This window comes from Lasioglossum baleicum, chromosome 2 (genome assembly GCF_051020765.1).
Source record: "Lasioglossum baleicum chromosome 2, iyLasBale1, whole genome shotgun sequence".
NCBI classification, from domain to species: Eukaryota; Metazoa; Arthropoda; class Insecta; order Hymenoptera; family Halictidae; genus Lasioglossum; species Lasioglossum baleicum.
The window spans coordinates 21,731,270-21,754,849 of NC_134930.1; the positions used below are offsets into that span (position 1 = coordinate 21,731,270).

Here is a 23,580-nt window from a genome sequence, read left to right on the forward strand (position 1 = left end):
GATGATGATAACGTCGATATATCATTGCCGGTATCTCCGATTCAAATTTAAACTTCATTAATTCAAAACTCCAAATTGTTTTACATTGTAATACATTTATCAAATCATATAAAATTGAAGAAGACAATGTTAAATTTTCATGTTCTCATCACAAAACTCATGGTTAGTAGATTCTGATGTATAATATATAAAATTGGAGCAAGTATGTTTTTGAAAAATTACTAATCTATTTTATTCCTGGTAATACTATTATTCCGATAATTATCGATAAGTATCAACAGTGTTCCAAGATAAAGGAGTATTTGGTGCCCACAAGATAATTCAAAATGATGGATAGCGATATAAAAGCGAGGCGAGGTATACAAGTATATTTATGTATTATTTCGTAAACATTTGGAAAAATGGTGCAACTTGTTGCATAAAGAATTGTAAGGAACATCAAAACAGCAATACAAATATATCTTTTCACAAGTATAGTATTTTATACTTACTATTTTTTTTTTTTTTTAATAAAGTAAGTTGCAAGAAAGTAAATACAAATTTCATATTATAAACATCTACATTAAAATTTAACTTTCTCCAAGTTATAATTGACAAAATGAGTTGGCACTATTTAAAGTAATAGGAGTAAAGTAAAAATGAACGAGTACTAAAATAAAAAATATATATTACAATTACAGTTTCCATAAATATTTATATATGTAGAATGTAGAATGAGAGATACGGCGACGATTTCCTTTTCCCCTGTGGGTACACTTTAACTTCGTAGTACTGCGACCCTTAGACCATATACCACCATATACGCATATGTATATGCTTATAGACCCGGCACAGATATATGTAGTATAGTATGTGTATAGGAAAGCCGAGAGTCCAGTGAGGAAACAGACATAATTTTATCTACAGGATTTTATTTAAGAATGACTCCTTTCATCGTGTTATATGAAAATAGTAAATAAATGATGTTTTATTACATATGTTACAATATTGTCTATTCTTAGATGAATTATATACAACCATGTGTTGCTGGTAATTGTGATTTGTGAGAGTAAATCACATGTTTTTATTATTTTATTTCTAAAAAAACACCACTTACACCCAGAAATCACAATTCAATAATACGTACAATCTATTATACATATTACATTCTATATGTACATACTATGTTACAAACATATATTACATTAAATAATAAGCATACACATACATTGTAAATTGTAAATTATAAGCACACATTGCAATAGTAAGAAGTGGTGAAAATTTGTCTCACCATCGTTATATGTATGATATTATTTTAATCTTTCGGTATTTCTTGTAGTTACTTTTATTTATTCTCGAATCTTTATTGACATATTTCAAAGAATAAAATATTCTTAGTCTAATAAATAATTTAACTAAATACAACTGTGAAAAGTTTGAACAAGGATGATATAATGGAATCTGTATCATTTTTTGTAAATAATTATGGGAAATGCCTTGTTCAATAATAACTTCTTCAAAAATCTTCATGAAAATTTGTTCTAAGGTGTACAAAAAATGTACGAATTGTTTGCTAGGAACTCTTAAGTCTTTATAAACGCTCTCATTACTGTCATGCGTCTTAAAATAAATTAACAAATTGTTTATATCTAGTTCTTCGCATTCTTTTAGAAATTGAATGCAAACGTCGCACTTATGTATAATTAAAGCTTTTTTCAACAAATATCCACAAATGTAACTGAAAGCATTCTGCTCGCTGAAATTTAGATACCTATAATCATTATCTGGTAAATCAATTGCTGCTATATTTTCCGACAATTCCGGTACATGAAGAGACATAACATTAGAACAATTACTGATAGTAGTAAAAATTCCATTGAAGTCATCTTTAAAGTCTATCCCATCTGTACACAAATAACTTTGACAGAATAAGAATTTAAAACTTTTTGCAAATTGAATAGGTGTAGGGTTTATGCAGCTACACCTCTCTCGAATTGATTCAAAAAAGTCTTTCAGACAGTCTTGATTAATGTATCTAGTTTTAAGCGATTTAAAATTTGCTGCTTTTAATACTGTCCAAAGCTGACAAATTGCTTTGATAGTAATGATCCAGCAACTTCTAAATTTCGAAAATAAAGTCAAATCATGTCCTCCGGGAACTAAGATACATAAGTCCGAAAGGAAAGTGATCATTTCGTTGAAAAATTCTAGTTGAAAATCGAGACCCTCAAAAACGTTTTTATATTTACAGTCATTGTTCTTTTTTTCCGAATTTAGAACATCAAACAGTTTATTGAATTGATATATAACTTCTATAGTAAAACAAGCATCCTCTGAAAGCGCATCTAAACTCATGTACGTATTCATACCAGCTGCTACGGTATGACTTAAAACTTGAGTTGCCAAGTTTAATTTTATTTTATCAAAGCTAGAAGGGTTAATGTGAGCATCTGTAAGTTTGGGCGCGCATCTATAAGTCTGCTTTTTATCCTGTTGATAGAACTGTCCAATGAATGACCATGACGTTTTCTTCTCATTATGAGATAAAATATTTTCTAACAAATTATTTCTTGTAACTTTAATCAAGTCGCAAGTATCAAATATGTAAAAAATGTTTCTACTATCTACTGTAAATTTCTGATTCTCAGACGTTATTCCTAAAAGGTTTGCCAGTTGTGTGAAGTTAGGACTCGTGTTGGTAACGAGAGCGTGTACATGCAATCCTGCCCGATGTAACAGAGTTATACATTTATGTACGTTACTTCGCAATTCCACGGCAGAAAGTTGAGAATGTACAAAAAAATAAGTAATTGGCTGTTTCCAATCAGAATCTATACCTCTTACCATGAAAACATTAACATTATGAGCTAAGAGTGTCCTTTTCATGTTTGTGCAATGGAAGCCAATAACTTCGTCGCGTTTAGTGCAATAAAATAAATTTGATTTTAACGGCATTTCATCTATACATAAGACACAATGCTTATCTAAATCGGACATAAATTTAGCTTTAGTTTCTAAAGCCTTAAAAAGAGACGTATTTTCCAATCCGGGTTTCAAGACTAGTTTCGATGCCATTAATTCTAATGTTCGCTTGGATGGAAGATACAATAATTTATTCATAAATGAATATGCTCGCGGACTTAGAAAATACAGAGCCATAGCAAATTGCTTATATTCCGCGGAATACCTTCTTCCAGTGGCTTGCTTGTCTTTTAACATTGCTTGGACTTTAACAATGTCCGAAAGTGGTCTACTTAAATATTTATCACACATACGAAAGAAGTCTTCCAATTTTCTTTTCCTCAAAGTGATTCCAGTCAAACGGCATGATGTTTGCGTCGATGTTGAAGTAACATTGTTAAGACTTTCAGTCTTCGCGATAGGAACTACAATTAAGGATTCGTGTTTATAATTGATTCACAATGAAAAAGTTACATTTCTTCTAATAAATATATGTAATTTTTTGATTTTTATACGCATAAATAATGGATGCTTTACATAGCACAATTACCTGGCATGTTGAAAATACTCCTGGTATAAGTATTGGGGACACTAGGCATCTGTGGTGTCCCTAAAACAAATTACTATTCTAAATAAATTGCTATTAATGTCTTTTGCAGCTTAGACTTGAGTCGATGCAAAAGTAATGGGAATTTTTACCAACTATTTCCGAAAATTATAACACATCACTTAAATTATAAGTAATAAAAAAGAATAATAACAAAAAAAGGTTTATTATACAGAATGGTTACTTTTGTTTTCACTTTTTATTTTCACTTGTTAGGTAATTGTATAATTGGTAATAATGAAGCAATTCCAACATTCTATTTTACATCAATCCAATAATATGTATTCAGGCTTTAACTTTTTACAGTTAAAATTGTAATTGTTAACTTGTTTGTGTCCTAAAAAAGACTTGAGGATATTATTTTAAAAAAGATCTACAGTGTATAGTTTCAACATAGTTCCAAAAATATCTACCTGAAAAATATTTGTCTCTATAACTCGAAGATTTTAGTTCTTCCCTTGAGATTTGAGTTATCGAGGTTCTGTATACTGTATACTGAGGTATACTGTAGCTTACCAATAATAGTCTACAAACTATGTGTAATTTGCAAAAGCAAATATAAATCAACAAAATTCTGATGCAGACTCTTAATTGACTTAATAATAACTAACAGAAAAAGGAAGATTAAATTGTAGAGCATAACAACTTACTTGAAATGATTAATTCTTGTCCAATTGTTCCTTTATGGACCTCTGTTTGTTCTTCGCATAAAAATATAGTTGGTACTGCGTTACTTGTCAAGTTCTTCCTTATTTTGCCTCTCATTAAGTACTTATCTTCAAAATGCTCTTCGCACAATCTATAGTGCTTTGATACATGCTCTGTAGAGTATTTCTCTAAATCCCTTCTGTCGCAAGCGATTATCCACTCTTTAGCTCTAAGAAAAGAATGCACAAACTTAAATTTCCAATTTTACTGACAATGAGAGCCTTAAAAGTAACTGTTACTTGTACCCTTATCAAAATGACAAGATTGATTTTATTTTAGTCTCTGTGCAGCTCCTATTGTAATATGTGCTCTACTAAAGATATCTATACAATAATCTCGTATGGAATCATTTTTATTATTTCAATAATTGTAAAATAAAGTATCTGGAATTGGTCATTTTGACCGGTGGTATCAGGTTTAGTGTTAATTAAATATAACTCTGATAGGTATGATATATATATATATATATATATATATGATAGGTAGTAAAATAAGCATATTCCACATTTTAATAGGAATACTAGGATTTATATAAAGGTTTATTTTGATTTCAATAATCTCCTCATGTTTATAAGAAAAATATTAATTAACCTTTTACACCTCTTTGTCGAGCGTGGCTCGTCATCACAGAAAGAAAGAAATGTAAATAAAACGGCCTGTTATATGTATTTGATTCTTCCTTTATTTATTTGTCTTATATTTTAGTTAAAAACAAATATAAGTACCACAAATATAAATTACGAGAAAGTTTGAGAGCTATATTTAATATAATTGGTAAAGAAAATCGTTTAAAATAGGTAGCAGTCAAGGAACTGTCCTTTGATAATAAATTTCAAATAAAACGGTTAAAATAGTAGGGATTTGTTGGCAACAAAATTGAAAAACAATTCGGAGTGCAAAGGGTGCAAAAACCATAATATTTCATATAAATATACACCAGAAGAAGAAGAAAATGCATTTCAAAAACACAAGGTAAAATTAAGGAACGACACAAAATAATTATAAAAGCAACGTTTTACCAATCAAAAACAAAGATTCAACGAGTCTCTTCAAGTGTCATTGATCAAAAAATAATTCTTCTTGATGATTTTAATTTGTTAGCAAGTCTGATACTATCGAAACAAAATTCGCCGGTTCTGTGTTATTCCCTTTACCCTTTATTTAACGTGCAATAAATAGGGAAGTATCTTCACTTATCATACATTGCATGTTTAAAAATATTGTGCGAACCTACTGGAACCTACCTAATCGGATCCATTGGAAAACAAAAATGAGATACTCCATGGCCGGTGCTATTTGGACAAGGACGATAAGCACAAATAAATCCACCTTTCTTTGGCATGGTAAATGAAAATTTCAAATAATATCAATGACATAAAACAAACTCAATATTCAACTTTAGAAAAAATGGAAATATCTGGTGTAACTGAGGGTGAGTGATAGCGTCTGTATGCCAAGATCAGCCAAGATTGCCAAGAGACAAGAGAAGCGAAATCGAAGATGATGGAGCAGACGATTCTTATAGATGCGAACAGAAGTTCTGGACTTCTGGCCTGGTTCTGGCGTGGTTCTGGCGTTTAGTGGTGTGGTAACACTGGCAACTAATTTCTAGTGCAGCAGTGTTCCGATATCGCGCATCGTTTTTCGTACGATGGATGGCCGCTAGAGGCGCTGCGCGGAAAAAACAGTAACGTAAATATCTATGATGACGAGGTAGTGGAGCCCTGCGCCCTGCGCCTTGAGACAGTTATATTGGCGCGGAAGTACCGAAACAATCTGTTCCGGACAAAAAAACTTCAGGACGTGTCCTACAAGTTACAAAATATACACAAATGCACATGTTATATCATTCATTTTTCAGAATCAAATCATACAAATCTTTTCAAATTCTGCGGGGTGCTCAAGGTACCCCATTTTATCGAGAAGCTTACGTTATTGAGGCTGCAAGCGCCTCTAACTCTAGCGGTCATCCATCGTACGAAAAACGATGCGCGATATCGGAACACTCCAACCAACTCCAACGGATGGCAGAACAAGTTACAACTGCACGCACAGACGGACGTCCAAAATTGAGCCAATCCTGCTTTGAGCAGCTCGGAGCGTAGCTTGGACAATATTCTGCCGGTTCTCTGCCCTAGGCAGGCTCTGCTCAAGGCAAGCCTGGTTGATTGGGCGTAAATTCAGAATTCAAACATTCTGCTTCTATATATCTTACTGAAATATAACTAATTTATAACCATAGTTTAACTGAACTTTGAGTAAATAATGATATATTTTCATTTGAAAATATATCACTGTGAATAAGATTGTTTAACCAATAGAAAATGTAGTTTTAGTTTGTTTAGTTAATTTTAGGTTGTTTTTTGGAACGGTGACCATAGTAACGCAGTGACTTTAGCCGCTTGAAAATGGGTAGTTTGTATCACTACCGTTAACCGTATAGGCTGGTATAGGCACAGCTTCAGTCTCGAAGTGTAGGACAAGAGAAACACTTTTGTGTAGAATCAATTATTTAATTACCATTTGCTACTTAAAAAAGTAAAACAGTGTCTGCAATAATTAATTAATTTTAATCATATATCGATTGTGGTACGCCACTTCGTAGTCTTAAGTGAAATTGGGATACGATAACTGCGAAAATTTCTGTTGCCGACGCTACTCAGTATTTTTATCGCTATTTTACCGAAGGTAAGCTGTAAGAACAAGTTTATAGTTTAGTTTTGTAATCAAATCATTTATTTTCATTATCTTTACCAAGACAAATTCAAGATTTATAGATAGATTTATGATTTTCGAAAAGTAAATGTTTATACTAAATTGGCGTCTTCTTCCGCACTGGCCAATTACACAGGAGATGTTTTCCCGCCATATTAGCAAACTTAGTTTCGGGTATGAAATTCTCTTAGCATATTTTACTTTTAATTTCTGATCTAAAGAGAACAGCAATTCATACATAAATATGTATAACGTTTCCGAAAATTTGAATCAATAGATTATATTTGTATTTTGTAGTTTTAAATGATTTAATTTTAAACATATATATATATACATAGTACTAAATAAACTGAATTGCTAACGTGTAAAACAACAGCTGCAGTAATTGTTCTGTAATTGTGTACTTTCTCATAATCGGAGACTTATAGTTTAACGTACCAAGAACAACAGACATAATAACAATAACACGTAGTACTTACTAGTTACTGTATTGTACAATTTTTATGGTTACTTATGTATAAACAATATAATTTTTGACACAGACATTGCCAGTATTTGAACAGCTTATTATCAATCTAATTGTTGAACTACTGTGGAATAAAGAATGATAATTGATATAAACAGAAAATCTGTTGCATGTAAATATTAAACGCTAGAGTACAGACATCAGTATGACCGAACGAGGAACTTTAATTTGTGTTATATATTTTTATATATTAATTAATCATTAAAACCATCACAAATGTTTTAAAATTTATAAATCAAGATTTTCGATATTGTACGGATTCTATATAAGTAAAGTTCGATATTTATAAAACTGTTATTAGCATTTATACGGTCTCTTCATTATAATACGTTTTTTATGTACAGCATAGGTAAAGAACTAATCATAACGCAAGACGTAAATACGATAAAATTATTATCGGATTCTGTATTTTACTTGGATACTTCCCTGTATCTTACATTTGATTTGTTACAGTTATATAAGAACTAACATCTGTAACAGTATGAGTACAACAGTGGAAAATGGAGGTGGCGACAATGCTCCGAAGAAGAAAACGATCGAAGGCATATATCAAAAGAAGTCTCAATTGGAGCATATTTTACTACGTCCCGATACTTACATCGGTTCTGTGGAACCGGTAACAGAATTAATGTGGGTTTACGACAAAGAGAAAGAAGCGATGATCCAGAGAGAAATCAAATATGTTCCTGGGCTGTACAAAATATTCGACGAGATTTTAGTAAATGCAGCCGACAATAAACAAAGAGATCCCAAAATGGATACAATTAAAATTGAGTTAGACCAGTACGTATTGACTGTACGCTGATCATTGTACGCTGTTTCATGTACAAGAAATGAAAATGGCATTGTATAGTCGGTTGTAAGATCGATAATAAATGAACTGAAATTTACAGAGAAAATAATCTTGTATCCGTATGGAACAATGGCAAGGGTATTCCAGTGGTAATCCATAAAGAAGAAAACATGTATGTTCCTACAATGATTTTTGGGCACTTGTTGACGTCATCCAACTACGACGACGAAGAAGAGAAAGTAACCGGCGGCAGGAACGGCTATGGTGCCAAATTGTGTAATATTTTCAGTCATCGTTTTACTGTGGAAACTGCATCTAAAGAGTATAAGAGATGCTTGAAACAAGTAATGGACTTTACAGATACTTTTATTTCACTTTATGTCCGATATACGTGTGTATAACGTACGCTTATATTTGTAGACATGGAGTAACAATATGGGGTTCGCAAGCGAGCCTAGAATTAAAGAATTTGCAGGAGAAGATTTTACAAAGGTTATATTTTCACCGGACTTATCGAAATTTAAAATGAATTCTCTAGACGACGACATAGTTGCTCTTATGTCTCGAAGGGCTTACGATATAGCAGCCTCTAGTAGAGGTGTTAAAGTATATCTGAACGGGACGAGAGTTCCTATAAAAACTTTTAAGGATTATGTTGATTTGTATATTAAAGGCAAGGAAGACGATGTTGGTAATCCTTTAAAAATTGTGTACGAAAATTGTGGTCCTCGCTGGGAAGTAGCTGTTGCCTTATCCGATAGGGGCTACCAGCAAATGTCCTTTGTAAACAGTATTGCAACTACCAAGGTACAAAAATTAACGAACAGTATTGCATAGTAAAACACCTCTAATCACATTGTACAGGAAAAGCAATTTTATTTCTCATTGTTTGTTTTTCTTTATAAAAAAATAGGGTGGACGGCACGTCGATCATGTTACAGAATTGATAGTAAAGCAACTCATAGAGACGTTAAAGAAAAAGAACAAAGCAGGAGTAGCGATCAAACCATTTCAAATAAAAAATCATTTATGGATTTTTATTAATTGTCTCATTAATAATCCCACATTCGATTCGCAAACAAAGGAAAATATGACGTTGCAAGCGAAAAGTTTCGGGTCGAAGGCAACTCTTAGCGATAAATTTATAACGGGGGTACATATTAAGTTTCAATTTTTATATATTTCTGAATGTTCGTGTCAATTTCTCTGTTTAATTTTTATTTATACGCAGGTAACGAAAATGGGCATTGTCGAAGCAGTTTTAACTTGGGCGAAGTTTAAGGCTGACAGTCAACTTCAAAAGTTGGGACCCAAATCGAAACAAAGAAAATTACAAGGTAAATTTAATTTCTCGACATTATAAAATTAATTATCCAGGTTGAAAAAATCATTTTATAATAGCCCAATCCTTTCTGAATAAAACAAAGAAGTAGCTCAATTGGACAAACAGTTCCTCAAAAATTGCAAACTTCGAAGGCATGTAATTTTTAAACAAATTCTAAACAGGCAAAATGATGACTTTAAACGCCCCCGCCCCCGCCTCCACCTAATTTCACATGGACTACAACATATTCCATTTAGAACAAAATTGTCAATGGTGATGTTGAAAAAGTGATCGATTTGGACCTAATTTTGGACCCTAATGCGTGCGGTGGGGTTTCTCAGTAGTCGAAAGATCAATCTAGGCCGCAATCGCCCTCGAAAGTCCTATTTTTACATTTACGAGGCCGTTAATTGCATTATTCACAGCTACACATGCTGCCGAATAATGCAAATTGCGCCTCGTAAACGTAAAAATAGGACTTTTGAGAGCGACTGCGCGACTCAGATTGATCTTTTATCTAGCGCTTTTGATTAGTGAAAAGCCCTAAAGAGATATAGCATTACGGAGTGGATTTAATCGAATTTTGCGATTCAGGAATACCAAAATTAGAAGATGCAAACGATGCTGGTACTGGTAGATCGCTGGACTGCACGCTGATTTTAACCGAGGGAGATTCAGCCAAGACCATGGCTGTGTCTGGTCTATCCGCGATAGGCAGAGACAAATATGGTATATTTCCTCTTAGAGGTAAATATTTATGAAATGTCATATTAACGATGATTGTAGTGTAAATTGGTTTATATAAAACATATCGTAATTTGTGAAATGGAACTTCAGGTAAAATATTAAATGTAAGAGAAGCTACGCATAAGCAGATTTTGGAGAATGCAGAAATCAATAACCTAATAAAAATTCTTGGTCTTCAATATAAAAAGAAATACGAAACTCGAGATGATTTGAAAACGTTACGTTACGGCAGGATGATGATAATGACAGATCAGGATCAGGTTAATTATTAATACATTTCATACTTTCATAAATATATATTGTAACATACGATAATCGTGTTATCTTTTCTCTGTATAGGACGGTTCGCATATAAAAGGGCTATTAATCAATTTTATTCATCATAATTGGCCGTCGCTATTGAAGCTAAACTTCGTGGAAGAATTTATTACGCCTATTGTGAAAGCGACAAAAGGAAGCGAAGTATTAAGTTTCTTTTCGCTACCGGAATTTCAAAAATGGAAGACAGAAACACATAATTTTCATACTTACAGGATCAAGTACTACAAAGGTTTTTAATTTCTAAGAGTTTCTCGTAGATATTGCCATTGTCAGGATCATTCTTTGGAAAAGATGTTACAGTACTACTTGTTTCCTTTATAGGTTTGGGTACTTCCACTGCTAAAGAAGCAAAGGAGTACTTTCAAAATATGACTAGACACCGAATTCAGTTCAAATATAAAGGAGAACAAGATGATCAGAATATTATCATGGCTTTCAGTAAGAAATGTGTCGATCAACGTAAGGACTGGTTAATGAATCATATGGATGAAACGAAAAGGAGAAAAGAGATAGGACTTGGAGAGCGTTTCCTTTATGAGAAGGACACGCGTGCTGTGTCATATTCTGATTTTATTAACGTTGAATTGGTTTTATACAGTAACTATGATAACGTGCGTTCTATACCTAGTATGGTCGATGGCTTCAAGCCTGGACAAAGAAAAGTGTTGTACACTTGCATAAAACGTAACGATAAACGTGAAGTGAAAGTTGCTCAGTTAGCTGGTTCAGTGGCTGAACATTCAGCGTATCATCACGGTGAAACGTCTCTCATGGCAACAATTATTAATCTTGCACAAAATTTCGTGGGAAGCAATAATATCAACTTGCTCCAGCCAATCGGTCAATTTGGTACACGACTAACGGGAGGAAAAGACGCAGCAAGCCCACGTTATATTTTCACAATGCTTAGGTATACATATATATATATATATATATATATATATATACACACAGTCGGGAATAATATTAAGTGGACACATTGGTCCAAAAGACTGGAATTTTTTCTAAGATGTTAGATCGACTAGTTTGCTAGAGAATGAGCAAACTAAAATTTGTTTAGATTGCAATTCTTAGGAATCGTACAAAATTTTAAAAATGATGTTTTGTCAACTTTCTTATCTGAGCCTGTAACGATAATTTAAGAAATGCGTTTTGTAGATTTCGGTAACTTGTATGCATATTGAAAGTTTTATCAAAGTCAGTCAACATTGCAACGAGCTACATACATACACGTTTAAACCTTAGCACACGAGTGGTGACTCTGAGGCGCCACTAAAAATTACCGTATCATTATTGAAAATAGTGTTTACATTATTAGATATATTGGTATCTAATCAATTACTAAATATTTAAATATACGAGTTATTATATCGATTTATACATATCCATCTAATTGAAAAAATCAAATATTCTAGATCGGAAGACATGTTTAATTCTTGAGTTAAAATAGCTGCGAGTGCAAAGGTTTAAAGATGGGAGCTTAAGGGTGAAAGTCGCAGTTTTTCAGCCTTGTCAGTGCATTTCGCCTTTACGTGTACACTTTTTAACGTTTGTGGCTCATTGCATCATTATGAAATTTTCATACAAGTTAGCGGAAAAATTTTTCAGAGTGTCCACTTAATATTGTCCCCGACTGTATATGTTCTTCTTCTGTAACATTTGCACGGCTATATTAAGGCTGATGGTTAATATTCTTTTCGTCTTGTTATGATTATAGTCCATTGGCAAGATTTATATTTCACAAACACGATGATGCTTTATTGAAGCATGAATATGATGATAATCAGAAAATTGAACCTGTTTACTATATACCAACTATACCAATGGTGTTGGTGAATGGCGCTGACGGTATCGGTACCGGTTGGATGACAAAGATACCTAACTATAATCCTAGAGAGATCATTGAAAACTTGTTTCGGATGATGGAAGGTGCTGATCCAAAACCAATGGTAATATACACACACATAAAATATTATACAGGGTGTACCAGATAAAGTGTTACAAGCTGTTTTCTCGGAATTTAGTATTTATTTACCGGGTGACAAAGAAATAACGGAGTTAAACATTTCTTATTATAATTCTGTCAAATCGACGAATTTTGAGAAACCAAATAATAACAACGATAACATGGACCGTTAGTATTGATATATTTAAGAGGTTTTGAAGTGGCCTCCCTTTGAGCTGATGCAGAGGCTCAAACGTGTTTTGAAATTTTTGGCAATGGGGCAGCTCTTCCGGCGTCATTCGGTCCCACACCCGGCGCAGAGATTTTTTCAGCGACTCGAAACTTTTACGAGGCTGAGCACAGGCCTTGGCCTCCAAAATCGACCAAACGCTGGAGTTCATAGGGTTGAGATATCCGGTGAGTACGGCGGCCATTCCGCAGATGCGATGTAACCTGGAACAACGGGATTTGCTACGGTTTTCAAGTGGTGGATCCAAGGGGTGAAAATCAATCAAGTAGTGTTATCGACGGGACATTCTCGAAGCCGTCGTACTTCCGTGGGCCCAACAGCACTTCGGTGATCCGGAATGGACGTTACAGCAGAATTCCGCGCCGCGCCGGCCGCCCACAGGGCGAAAACGACTCAGGAGTAGTGCAAAGCCCATTGTTCCATGTTTCATCACATCTGCGGAATGGCCGCCGTATTCGCCGAATCTCAACCCGATGGACAACAGCGTGTGGACGATTTTGGATGCCAGGGCCTGTGCTCGGCCCCATAAAAATTTGCAGTCATTGAAGAAATCTTTGCACCGGGAGTGGGACCGAATGACGCCAGAAGAGCTGCGTCCCATTGCCGAACAATTTCAAAACACGTTTGAGCCTCTGTATATCGGCGCAAAGGGTGGCCACTTGGAAACTTCTTAAATATATGAATACTAAAGGTCTATGTTATGGTTGTTATTATTTGGTTTTTCTATGGTTGGTTTATTTGGTTTGGAATTATAATAAGAAATGATGAACTCCGTTATTTCTTGTCACCCTGTAATTTGTTTGGGGGAGAAAGGGGAGCCCCCAACATTTTTTTTTAATGGAAAGTATTATCGATTTTTTGTTATTGTGATACTTCTCATTAAACTTAATGGCATTTACTTGCTATTTTTTTTTATTGCGCATAGTTACACAGAGGCTATAACTTTTTGTTAATATGTTTTTACGGGCAAGGTAAGCTAGCTATTATGTATGTATGTACATACAACTTGGTAATGCGAGAACAAAGAAAGATGACTTACAAAGTGCTTAGTAGTAGTCCAAGAACATCATTTTGAACATTTAATAAAATGTAGTATGTGATAATATTATGATATTTTCCGTTTCTCCAACGTTTCAATCCACAACAAATTGTTCGTTGTAACTCTGTAACTATGCGCAAAAAAAGGTTCATTGTATATTGTTAATAATTATATATTTTTCTTGTTGTTTTCCGTTCTTCCATGTATTTTCATCTGATTCAGATACCGTATTACAAAAACTTCAAAGGAGTCATAGAAAGTTGCGGAGATTACAGATATGTTGTCAATGGAGAAATATCAGTAATAGGACCAGATAAAGTTGAAATTACTGAACTGCCAATTGGAACTTGGACGCAAGCATACAAAGAAACCGTTTTAGAGCCAATGTTGCACGGGACTGACAAAACACCAGCCGTCATTTCGTTAGTACTATTGATATTACCACAAAAATGACGAAACCAGATAAGTAGAAAATGTTTGCCGACTTATATTATTCTCAAATAATATTTTAGGGACTACAAGGAGTACAATACAGACACATCGGTGCATTTTGTGGTTATTTTAAACCGTGACAAATTGGTGGAGCTAGAAAGGGACGGTCTCCACAAAGCATTTAAATTGCAGACAACGATGGCAATTACATCTATGGTAAGGAACAAGAAATGTTATTTATAATGGACAACAATAATCACACACACACACACACACACACAATACTTTCAATTCTATGGATATGTTTATTTTCCTTTAGTGTGCATTCGACGATAGCCAGTGTCTCCGAAAATATGATAACGTTCTACTAATTATGAAAAGCTTTTATAAACTAAGAATGGAAATGTACCACAAAAGGAAAGATTATTTGGAAGGTATCCTGAATGCAGAGGCATCGAAGCTTTCGAATCAAGCCCGGTTTATCCTAGAAAAATGTGACGGCACTATCGTAATAGAAAATAAGAAGAAAAAAGATATGATAGCTGAGTTAATTAGACGAAACTTCGAGTCCGACCCTGTGGTTGCTTGGAAACTATCGCAGAATAGGGAAGAAGTATTGGTACGTACTAAAAACATAATTATTTCAACGAAATATCGTATAATTTATGATCATTTAACTGTTATGCCACGTTAGGAAGATCAAGTAAGTGAAGTAGAAGAAACGATTACGTATCTTTCACTTGTGAATGATCTCTAATTAGAGGATAATCTCTAATTTAGTCTAGCAGGATAAGCATGGTCCAGCGGGGCCCCCACGACATTTTTTATTGACATCGTGTGCGAAACAATGCTTTTAAACACCCTAAACTTTGTCATTTTTTTCTCTGTCGCTAATCAAGTATGAAAGGAAAACGAACATACTCGACTAGCTTCTTGCATATCATATATATATATTTCACAATTGTGAGCAAATTATGAAGAGTAGAAAAAAAATATTTCATTTTTTAGGAAATTTTCAATTATTCAACTTTGTTCCACCAATCCGATCATCTTGAAACTTTTAGATATATTAGATAGGTAACAGGGCATTGTTCTTGAATTTTTTGGTAGGTGTCGCTCGATGGGTTGCTCGCAACCCTCTACTCATTAAAAAATATCTTTTTTCTACCCTTCATAATTTGTTCACAATTGTAAAAAGAATGCATATATTATATGCAAGAGGTAAGTTCGAGTATATACCTTTTTTTTCATCTTAATATCTTAATTAACAACCGAGAAGAAAAACGATAAAGTTTAGGGTGTTTACCCTCATATTACCCTCAAATTAAAACCCTAGCTCCCCCAAAATTTTGGGGGATTATCTTTCAACCTAAAAGCATGGTTTTGCACACAATAAAAAATGTCATATGCGTCGCTGGACCCTGTGTATCCTGCTAGACCCTTTGCGCATTTTTATACATGTATTGTACAACCGAATGATATACATATATTGTTAGGAAGAGGTAGCCGAAACCGCCGAAGATGAAGCAGTCGCAGCGCCTACTGCATTAGCAAGCGAAAACTTTGATTATCTACTCGGTATGACATTGTGGAGCTTGACGAAAGAACGAAAAGACGATTTGCTACGACAGAGAGATGAGAAAATTTCCGAATTGAAGAAACTACAAAGTCGAACGCCTGTATCTTTATGGAAAGAGGATCTAGACAATTTATTGAGCGAATTGAACAAAGTAAGCACATACAGATATTTTTCAAATATCGAAGGATACATGTGAATTCTTTTTTTGTATGTACATTTCACGTTTTATTAGGTCGAAGAAAAAGAACGTAAAGATGAGCAGAAATCGTCTAAAACCATTAAGAAACCTCCAACAAAATTCTATTCTCCGGAGACCGTTCGTCGAGTGGTTCCTGTGATTGATACTGAATTGAAGAAAAAAATTGAAAAAGCAGATATCGTGTCTAAAGATAAGAAGGAGGGGATTAAAAAACCTAGGGTAAATTTAACAAAATTTTACCTCGCATGCAATTCGATTGTTCTAATCCATAAATTTAATGCAATATTTTAGGTAAAGAAAGAATCTACAGAGGAGAAAGATGAATTTGACGCCTTAGTTGATGCAAACGCAAAACCATTGGAAGATAGAGTAGGCAGTTCTCCAGAAAAGATAGAAAAGAAAGCAACTGGCAAAAGAGGTACTTGATTATACAGTATAAGCGGCACTAACTAAAAATAGGTTTCACAAAGTTGTTTACTAAATACTTATATTTTTCATTGCAATCACACAGCATTGAAGCAATCAACGTTACCTTTCAAGGCGAAGGTGAAAAAAGAAAAATCTGATAAAAAAGGAATCAAAGACTCCGATAGTAACGACGACATTGACTTTGGTAGCATATCTCCTCCTCCGGAACCTCGAAAAACATCACGTAGAAATGCAGGTACTGAAAATAGAATGTGCATTAGGGTGGCTTTTATTTTCGACTTTTGAATTTCTTTTACGGAGCACTAACTTCAAACACAGCTGCCATAGGTAAAAAATTGTCGCAGCGAGTTCATGGAGTACTCAATCGAATCGACAGAATCTCTGCTTCAATCTGACGATCGGATCATGGTATTACGATCGTTTCTCGCCGAGATACAGCGACTTAAAGGAAAAATGGTTGTGCATTTTTTAAGCATATTGTTAGAAACACCTGGTATATCGAAATGTTAATGAAATTGAAAAAACAAAAGGAGTGCCTTGAAGAGAAAAAGAAACGCTCTTTCTATTGCTTTTTTGCACAAGATTCTACGATAATTTTTTAGCTTTCTGGAGCCGGTTAAAGTTAAAAAGCCCATATTTACTTCAATGTTGAATAACTCGAATAAAAACAATCGCACGATATTCAATAACCACACAATTTACACAGGAAAGATAGCCCTTCCAAATGATATTAACGCGATTTATCAACAAAAATTTGTTGCTCCCCGTGTGATGTTCCAAAGTTGCAGAAAATTTTTGTTAACCGTCAATGTTGTCTTCATCTCGCTATAACTTTGTAAAAAACCAACACAGCAACAATTCGAAACAGAGCATCTGAAACCTAGAGGTTTCAGGCTTCCAAACCATTGTTTAACGATATCGATACGGCCATTTTTGACGGAGTTATGATCACGTAAAGTGGGAGCAATTTTTCGGGTTCGCACAAGTGATCCCTTAATTCTTTTGAGGCGTGTACGAGTATTAAATTAAAGAAATTTTGACAAAAAAACTTTGACATGAGTAAATAAGAACCATCCTAATGTGCGTACATTGGTGCGTGAAAAATCATGCCGCAACCATGCATGTCTGCTGTGTGGTGTACGCATAGCTAATTATTTTTGTCGACGTTTTAAATGTTGCAGCTAAGAAGAACTATAATTTAAGTGAAGAATCGTCATCCGAGAGTGAGCTTGAAACAGTACCAATACTTTCAGATTCCGAACAGTGAGTAGCATTTTGTAATTACAGAGATACGCGTGAAGTTTCGATATTTTGCTTATTCTTGATTTTTCCCCAGAAAAATGAAGCCTCCCGTGCTTGTAGATAGTGATTCAGATGATAGCTTTAAAATAGATAGAAAGTCATTACCACCGCAACGTAAGTATATATGTACAAGGATTTCAAGTGTATTAGGTATTATCAGGACCGGCCTTCTCTATAAAGGGGCCTGGGTGCAAGAAACCATTTGGGGCCCCATATTTTTTGTACAGTACAAAAAAATTTACAAACACGAACATACAGGGTGAGTCCGAAGAAACAGAACACCTAAATATCTCCGTTACTTCCCGTTGTGCAAAAAAACTTCTTAGGACAAAGTTACACTGTTTGAAGGGCCACATGTAATGGTGTAAGGGAAAAAATTTTTGGAGGTTATTTTTTTATGAGATTTCAAGGTCATTGATATTTTTTTAAATGGAATGAGGTATTTTTTAATACATCGATCGATGCAGCGGGACATTCGTTATAAAAAAGTACTAACCCATGTATGTCGAAAAGTTAGTAGTTCGCGAGATATTTCAATTTAAATAACTCTAAAACACCATTACTGCCGTACTAAAATGTTAGCATTTACTTGCTAGTGTAAATTGAAGAGTTGAAATTGAAATTGAAAAACTGACGTCGAAAATGAAATTCAAGATTTGAAATTAACGAATTGAAATTGAAAAATTGAAGTTGAAATTGAAAAATTGACGTTAAAATTGAAGAGTTGAAATTAACGAAATGAAATTGAAATATTGAAGTTGAAATGAAAGAGTAGAAATTGAAGTTGAAATGGGAGAGTTAAAATTGAAGTTGAAATGGAAAAATTGAAATTGAAAATAAAGTTGAAGAGTTGATATTGAAATTGAAGTTGAAATGGAAAAATTGATGTTGAAATTAACGAATTGAAATTCAAAAATTGACGTAATTGAAGTTCAAATTGAAATTGACGAGTTGAAATTGAAGTTGAATGCTTGATATTGAAATTGACGTTGAAATTGAAAAATTGACATTGATATTAAAATTGATCTAGCGTTTGCTTACTTGTGTAACGTCTTAGTACGACAGTAATGGTGTTTTAGAGTTATTTAAATTGAAATATCTCGTGAACTACTAACTTTTCGACATACATAGGTTAGTACTTTTTTTTATAACGAATGTCCAATTGCATCGATTGATGTATTACAAAATACCTCATTCCATTTAAAAAATATATCGATGACCTTGAAATCTTGTAAAAAAAATGACCTCGGAAATTTTACAATTTACCCTTACACCGTTACATGTGGCCCTTCAAACAGTGTAACTTTGCCCTAAGAAGTTTTTTTGTACAACGAAAAGTAACGTAGATATTTAAGTGTTCTGTTTCTTCGGACTCACCCTGTATTGTATTACTAATGCATGTTTATTTAATGCGTGATTTTGTTTTTGAAATGAAAATAATGAAAAGTTACATTATTTTAGTTCTTGATGGTATTAGGGGCCCTCTCAATCGCGGGGGGGCCCCGGTGCATAGCATCCGCCGCACCCCTCCCCCTAGATGGCCGGCCCAGGGTATTATTCGATCTTTATAATTGTTTCAAACACTATTTTTCTTTCTAACAGCAAGCTCAGAAGAATTATTCGATTCTTTAATTGGTAATTCCTCTCGTGACAAACCGAAAAATATGGCGTCGTCTAGCGAAGAGTCAATATTCTCACCTGTGGCGAAAACAACAGCAAAGAAAAAGACTGAAAACGGAGGAGGGAAAGGAGTGAAGAGACAATTGAAAACAAAGACAGGCTCCTCTGATTCGGAATCGGAAGAGGCGGCAATCTCCAATAAACAACAAAGAATTATCATATCGTCTAGCGAAGATTCGACGTTTTCACCACCTGGAAAAGGTAAGGTTTTCCAGTGAGATATCGATAACAACAATATTATTTCTTCGTTTTATTTAAAAATTTCTGTTATTCACATGCTTAGCGCCCGCCAAAAAGAAAACAGAAAATGGTGGAGGGAAGGGTGTGAAAAGGCAATTGAAGAAAAAAGTAGTCGAGTCAGATTCAGACTCGGAAGACGTTATGTTCGCCCAGAAACAAAATGTAAGTACAAATAATAGAGAAATTTAGTAACATAAATAGTATTCCTAGCAAGTATTTCTGAGTATCATCGTGTATCGTCTATAATCGTGCATCATATGCGCGCGTGCTTTATTCAATAGGATATTGATGATACGATTCATGTGAACGTTACCTTTTGATATTAGTGTTTTCTCGGTAATTGTGCAAGATACGGATCCGACCAGGGATACTATTCTTTCACTACTGCCGTAATTTGTCTTTCTTTGTATATTGATATACGTAATCTTTATTTAATGGCATATAGGTAAAGAAGAAGAAGAAGAAGGCTGAATCACAAGACAGTAGTAACGCCAGCGAATCGTCTCAACCGCCACAGAGATCCGGAGGAGGTCGTGTTCGTAAACTTGTTTCGTACGCTGTAAAGTCGGACGATGATGATTCGAATTGAACAACGTCCAAGCAAGTGTTTGGTTGAAGCATTATTCAAATTGTTATTAACAAACTTTGTGATCGTATTTGATATAAATTTTAAGAAAATATTGCCATGGTTCTTGTCAAGGCATTAGTAATTTTATATGACACTGTACATACACATGCACTAGAAATTTACTTTAATTATTGTAATAACTAAATGTAAGGTAAAAAAAAGCTTCATTTCATGTACATACAATCAGTGTTCGAAACACATTAAACTAATTATATTCAGATCGAAGAAGGAATCGACGTGACTTAGGGTGCGGTTATAGTGGAGCGGCGAGCATCGATGAGATAGCGGCGCGGCGAGCAGCGCGGCGCGAAAACAAGCCAATGTAATTAAATGCGAATGTATACGTATAGTGGAGCGGTGATAAGAGCTGTGGGCAAGGCGGCGCGGTGACTAGCGCGGCAAAAACAATCCAACATCATTCGCGACAACATTTCGATACTTACTAAAGAATAAGTATGTAGTTTTTTTTGTTCCTTGTTACTATCCGCTTTTGTTCACCGCATAGCTCACCTCGCCGCTCCACTATAAACATGCACCACACACCGCTTTGCTCACTGCACACAGCTCTCCTCGACGCTACGCTCTCCTCGCTGCTCCACTATAATCGCATACTAAGAGAAGTATTTCTCTCACCGGTGACTATCATCTCCAGTAGAGAGATGTCTCAGACTTACGTTAGTGCCAACTTCGAAGACATTCCCAACGTAAGTTGTGGTAGAAATGCAAAATTTTTCGTGTTCTTTTAATTTCTATATAGAACATTGATTGAAAACTATTATAATGTAATACTCATTCGATTCATTATTATTCTCCAGTAATTAATTTGAAATCCATTCGACGTGCACATGCAAACGTATTCATCTGAATTTTATAGTATTTTTATGATACCTGAACGTTGCCATTTATACTCCATATCGAAAAGTAAGAACAGAACATAGTTCTGCCAAAATGACACAAGAATAACAAGAACACGGTTGAAAATCGATCGATTCTTCGGTGTAACTATATATATATATATATATAATTATGATACAGTTTTCATTTTTTTATCGATAGTATAAAATTGTTCACACGATATATTCTGAAAAATACTAGATGTTCTATGTACATGTAGTAGTAACTATGCTTAGAAATTATCTGTACAATTGTTTATTTATCTCTAGTTTTTTATCTTTGTAATTTTGTAGACGTAACTATAACAAACTTCGTGGTTTCACCAGGAATTGAAAACACCGCGCGATATTAATCTGCGTTGTGTATATTTTTTACAAATTCAATTACACTTTTGGCTCGCCAGATAATAAGTTTTAATTCTTTCGATTATCTATATTACAGACCAACATAATTATTTTTTTATATGTATACGTTTAATTATACATAGATATTCGCATTGTACCCTGGATATGCGAGGTACTTTTACCCGTAACTTGTGAAAACAATTGTATCAATTACCGAGGTTACCTAGTTCGTTTGATATTAAAATGCAATAAAGAACAACAAAAAAAACATAATACTGAAAGAAGTTTAGCACAGTCGATATTTTCTTATCACTAAATATTGTAACGTGATTTTCTAAACCTGTTTCGAAGATTTTATCTAATTGTAAAACATAGTCTCACACGACCTTGTACATATGTGGTCCACGAGTAAGCATATCAGTTTTATATAAACCTGTGTCTGTATGTATATAAATTCTTTTTTCAATGTATTGGCGAGAAATTTATATGTGCAGAAGCACGAATACGTAATTGATATCATCAGATGAGAATATATATATATATACAGTTGGTGGACACGATATAGTAAACTTGTACTTTTTCTCGAAACCTACAAAGGCTTTCTTACACCTCGGAACTATATCCATATATACCCCGACGGCACACCGGCTCGGTTTCAGCCTGGCCCCTGTGCACAAAAGGGCGCGTTTTCCGCCTGCCGAGGGCTCGAGCCCAGGGCCTGCCGGCCGGGCTAGGATTCAGCCGATTTGCAAGATTGCAAGGGTGCGGGATTCGCGTTCTCATTGCGTGATAATACAAACACGGGTTTTTTCAGTAGTCAAAAACGCCAAATAAAGGTCAATCTAGGCAGCAATCGCCCTCAAAGGTCTTATTTATTAACTTATTATACTTTTGTCGGTAACAAGGGAGACTGCTACGCATTTGCAAAGTACTGCCACATTGATGCGACCCGCCCTGTGTCGCGCATGCGCGAGAAAAGTTGGGCCCAATCGAAGCACTGATTGGCCACATTAGTGTGATACCGTGCTGCCCTCTCAAAAACAGGCTGAATCCCAGCCCGGCCGTCAGGCTCTGGGCTCGAGCCCCCGGCAGGTGAAAATCGCGCCCTTTTGTGCACAGGGGCCAGGCTAAATCGTCCTGATTTGGTCTCAACGCTGAGCCAAGCATTGCGTTAGCCCGTAACGTGTCGGGCTGGGGCTCGGCTAGCTGGGTCCGGCGGTGGGCTCGGGCAGACTGTGCTGTCGGGGTATACGTATACTGGTAAAACAAGTGTTTTATCGAGTGTTCAACTCCTACTGATTCTAATCCTAATCAGTGCCTAGTCAGCAAAATTTGTTTGAGTAGATTAAGACTGAATGTCTGCAATCATACTTTGCGAGCAAAACGTGGTCATTTTGGTGCCAAGACATGTTTGGAACAGGATTTCGTCCTTATTTCCTATGAATCTGCGGACCAAAAAATTTCTCCAAATACCAAGCCTAATGCTTTGTACAGACCTGAAAATTTTTGCGACGAACGGCAAACGGAACGAAGAATCGACCCAGATAGCGTACGACGTCATAAAGACGTCAATTTTACATCCATTTTAGGTTTGAACGTCTTACGACGCTAGCTCGAAAAACACATGTTGCTTCTCTCCTTCTCTTGCAGTGTGCCCATGTGACTGCGACTCCGACTCCGAAGCCCTGTCTACGAGTTACAAAATATACACAAATACACATGTTAAACATATTAATCAAATCATAACAATTTTTTAAAATTCTGTGGGGTGCCCAAGGTACGCGATTTGATCGAGAATCTAACTTTCCTGATATTGTGAGGCTGAAACAGGCTGAAATCGCCGCGCATGCGCGAGAAAAGGTGTCCACAATATACTCTCTGCCACAATCGAAGCACTGACCCTGGTTTTGACTGGTATGTTTACACAACACTTTTTTC

General features: G+C 34.9%; 1 protein-coding gene across 2 annotated transcripts; it reads left to right on the plus strand.

The window, feature by feature from the left end:
* The first annotated feature begins 6,673 nt into the window (after window positions 1-6,673).
* Top2 (DNA topoisomerase 2) lies at window positions 6,674-20,632 on the plus strand. 2 transcript variants are annotated; one of them, XM_076441422.1, is made up of 23 exons: window positions 6,674-6,943; window positions 7,950-8,279; window positions 8,390-8,633; window positions 8,710-9,096; window positions 9,203-9,442; window positions 9,521-9,626; window positions 10,208-10,360; window positions 10,451-10,620; window positions 10,700-10,910; window positions 11,003-11,591; window positions 12,399-12,630; window positions 14,138-14,337; window positions 14,428-14,563; window positions 14,667-14,966; window positions 15,844-16,077; window positions 16,159-16,344; window positions 16,417-16,543; window positions 16,637-16,789; window positions 17,736-17,817; window positions 17,891-17,970; window positions 19,459-19,737; window positions 19,820-19,938; window positions 20,222-20,632. In XM_076441422.1, exons 2-23 carry the CDS (start codon window positions 7,978-7,980, stop codon window positions 20,363-20,365), a joined length of 4,674 nt encoding a protein of 1,557 aa, XP_076297537.1. In that variant the 5' UTR covers window positions 6,674-6,943; window positions 7,950-7,977; the 3' UTR covers window positions 20,366-20,632. The 2 variants fall into 2 exon arrangements, with proteins under 2 accessions (XP_076297537.1, XP_076297528.1); XM_076441413.1 differs by lacking the exon at window positions 6,674-6,943 and adding an exon at window positions 6,989-7,144.
* Window positions 20,633-23,580: the final 2,948 nt, after the last annotated feature.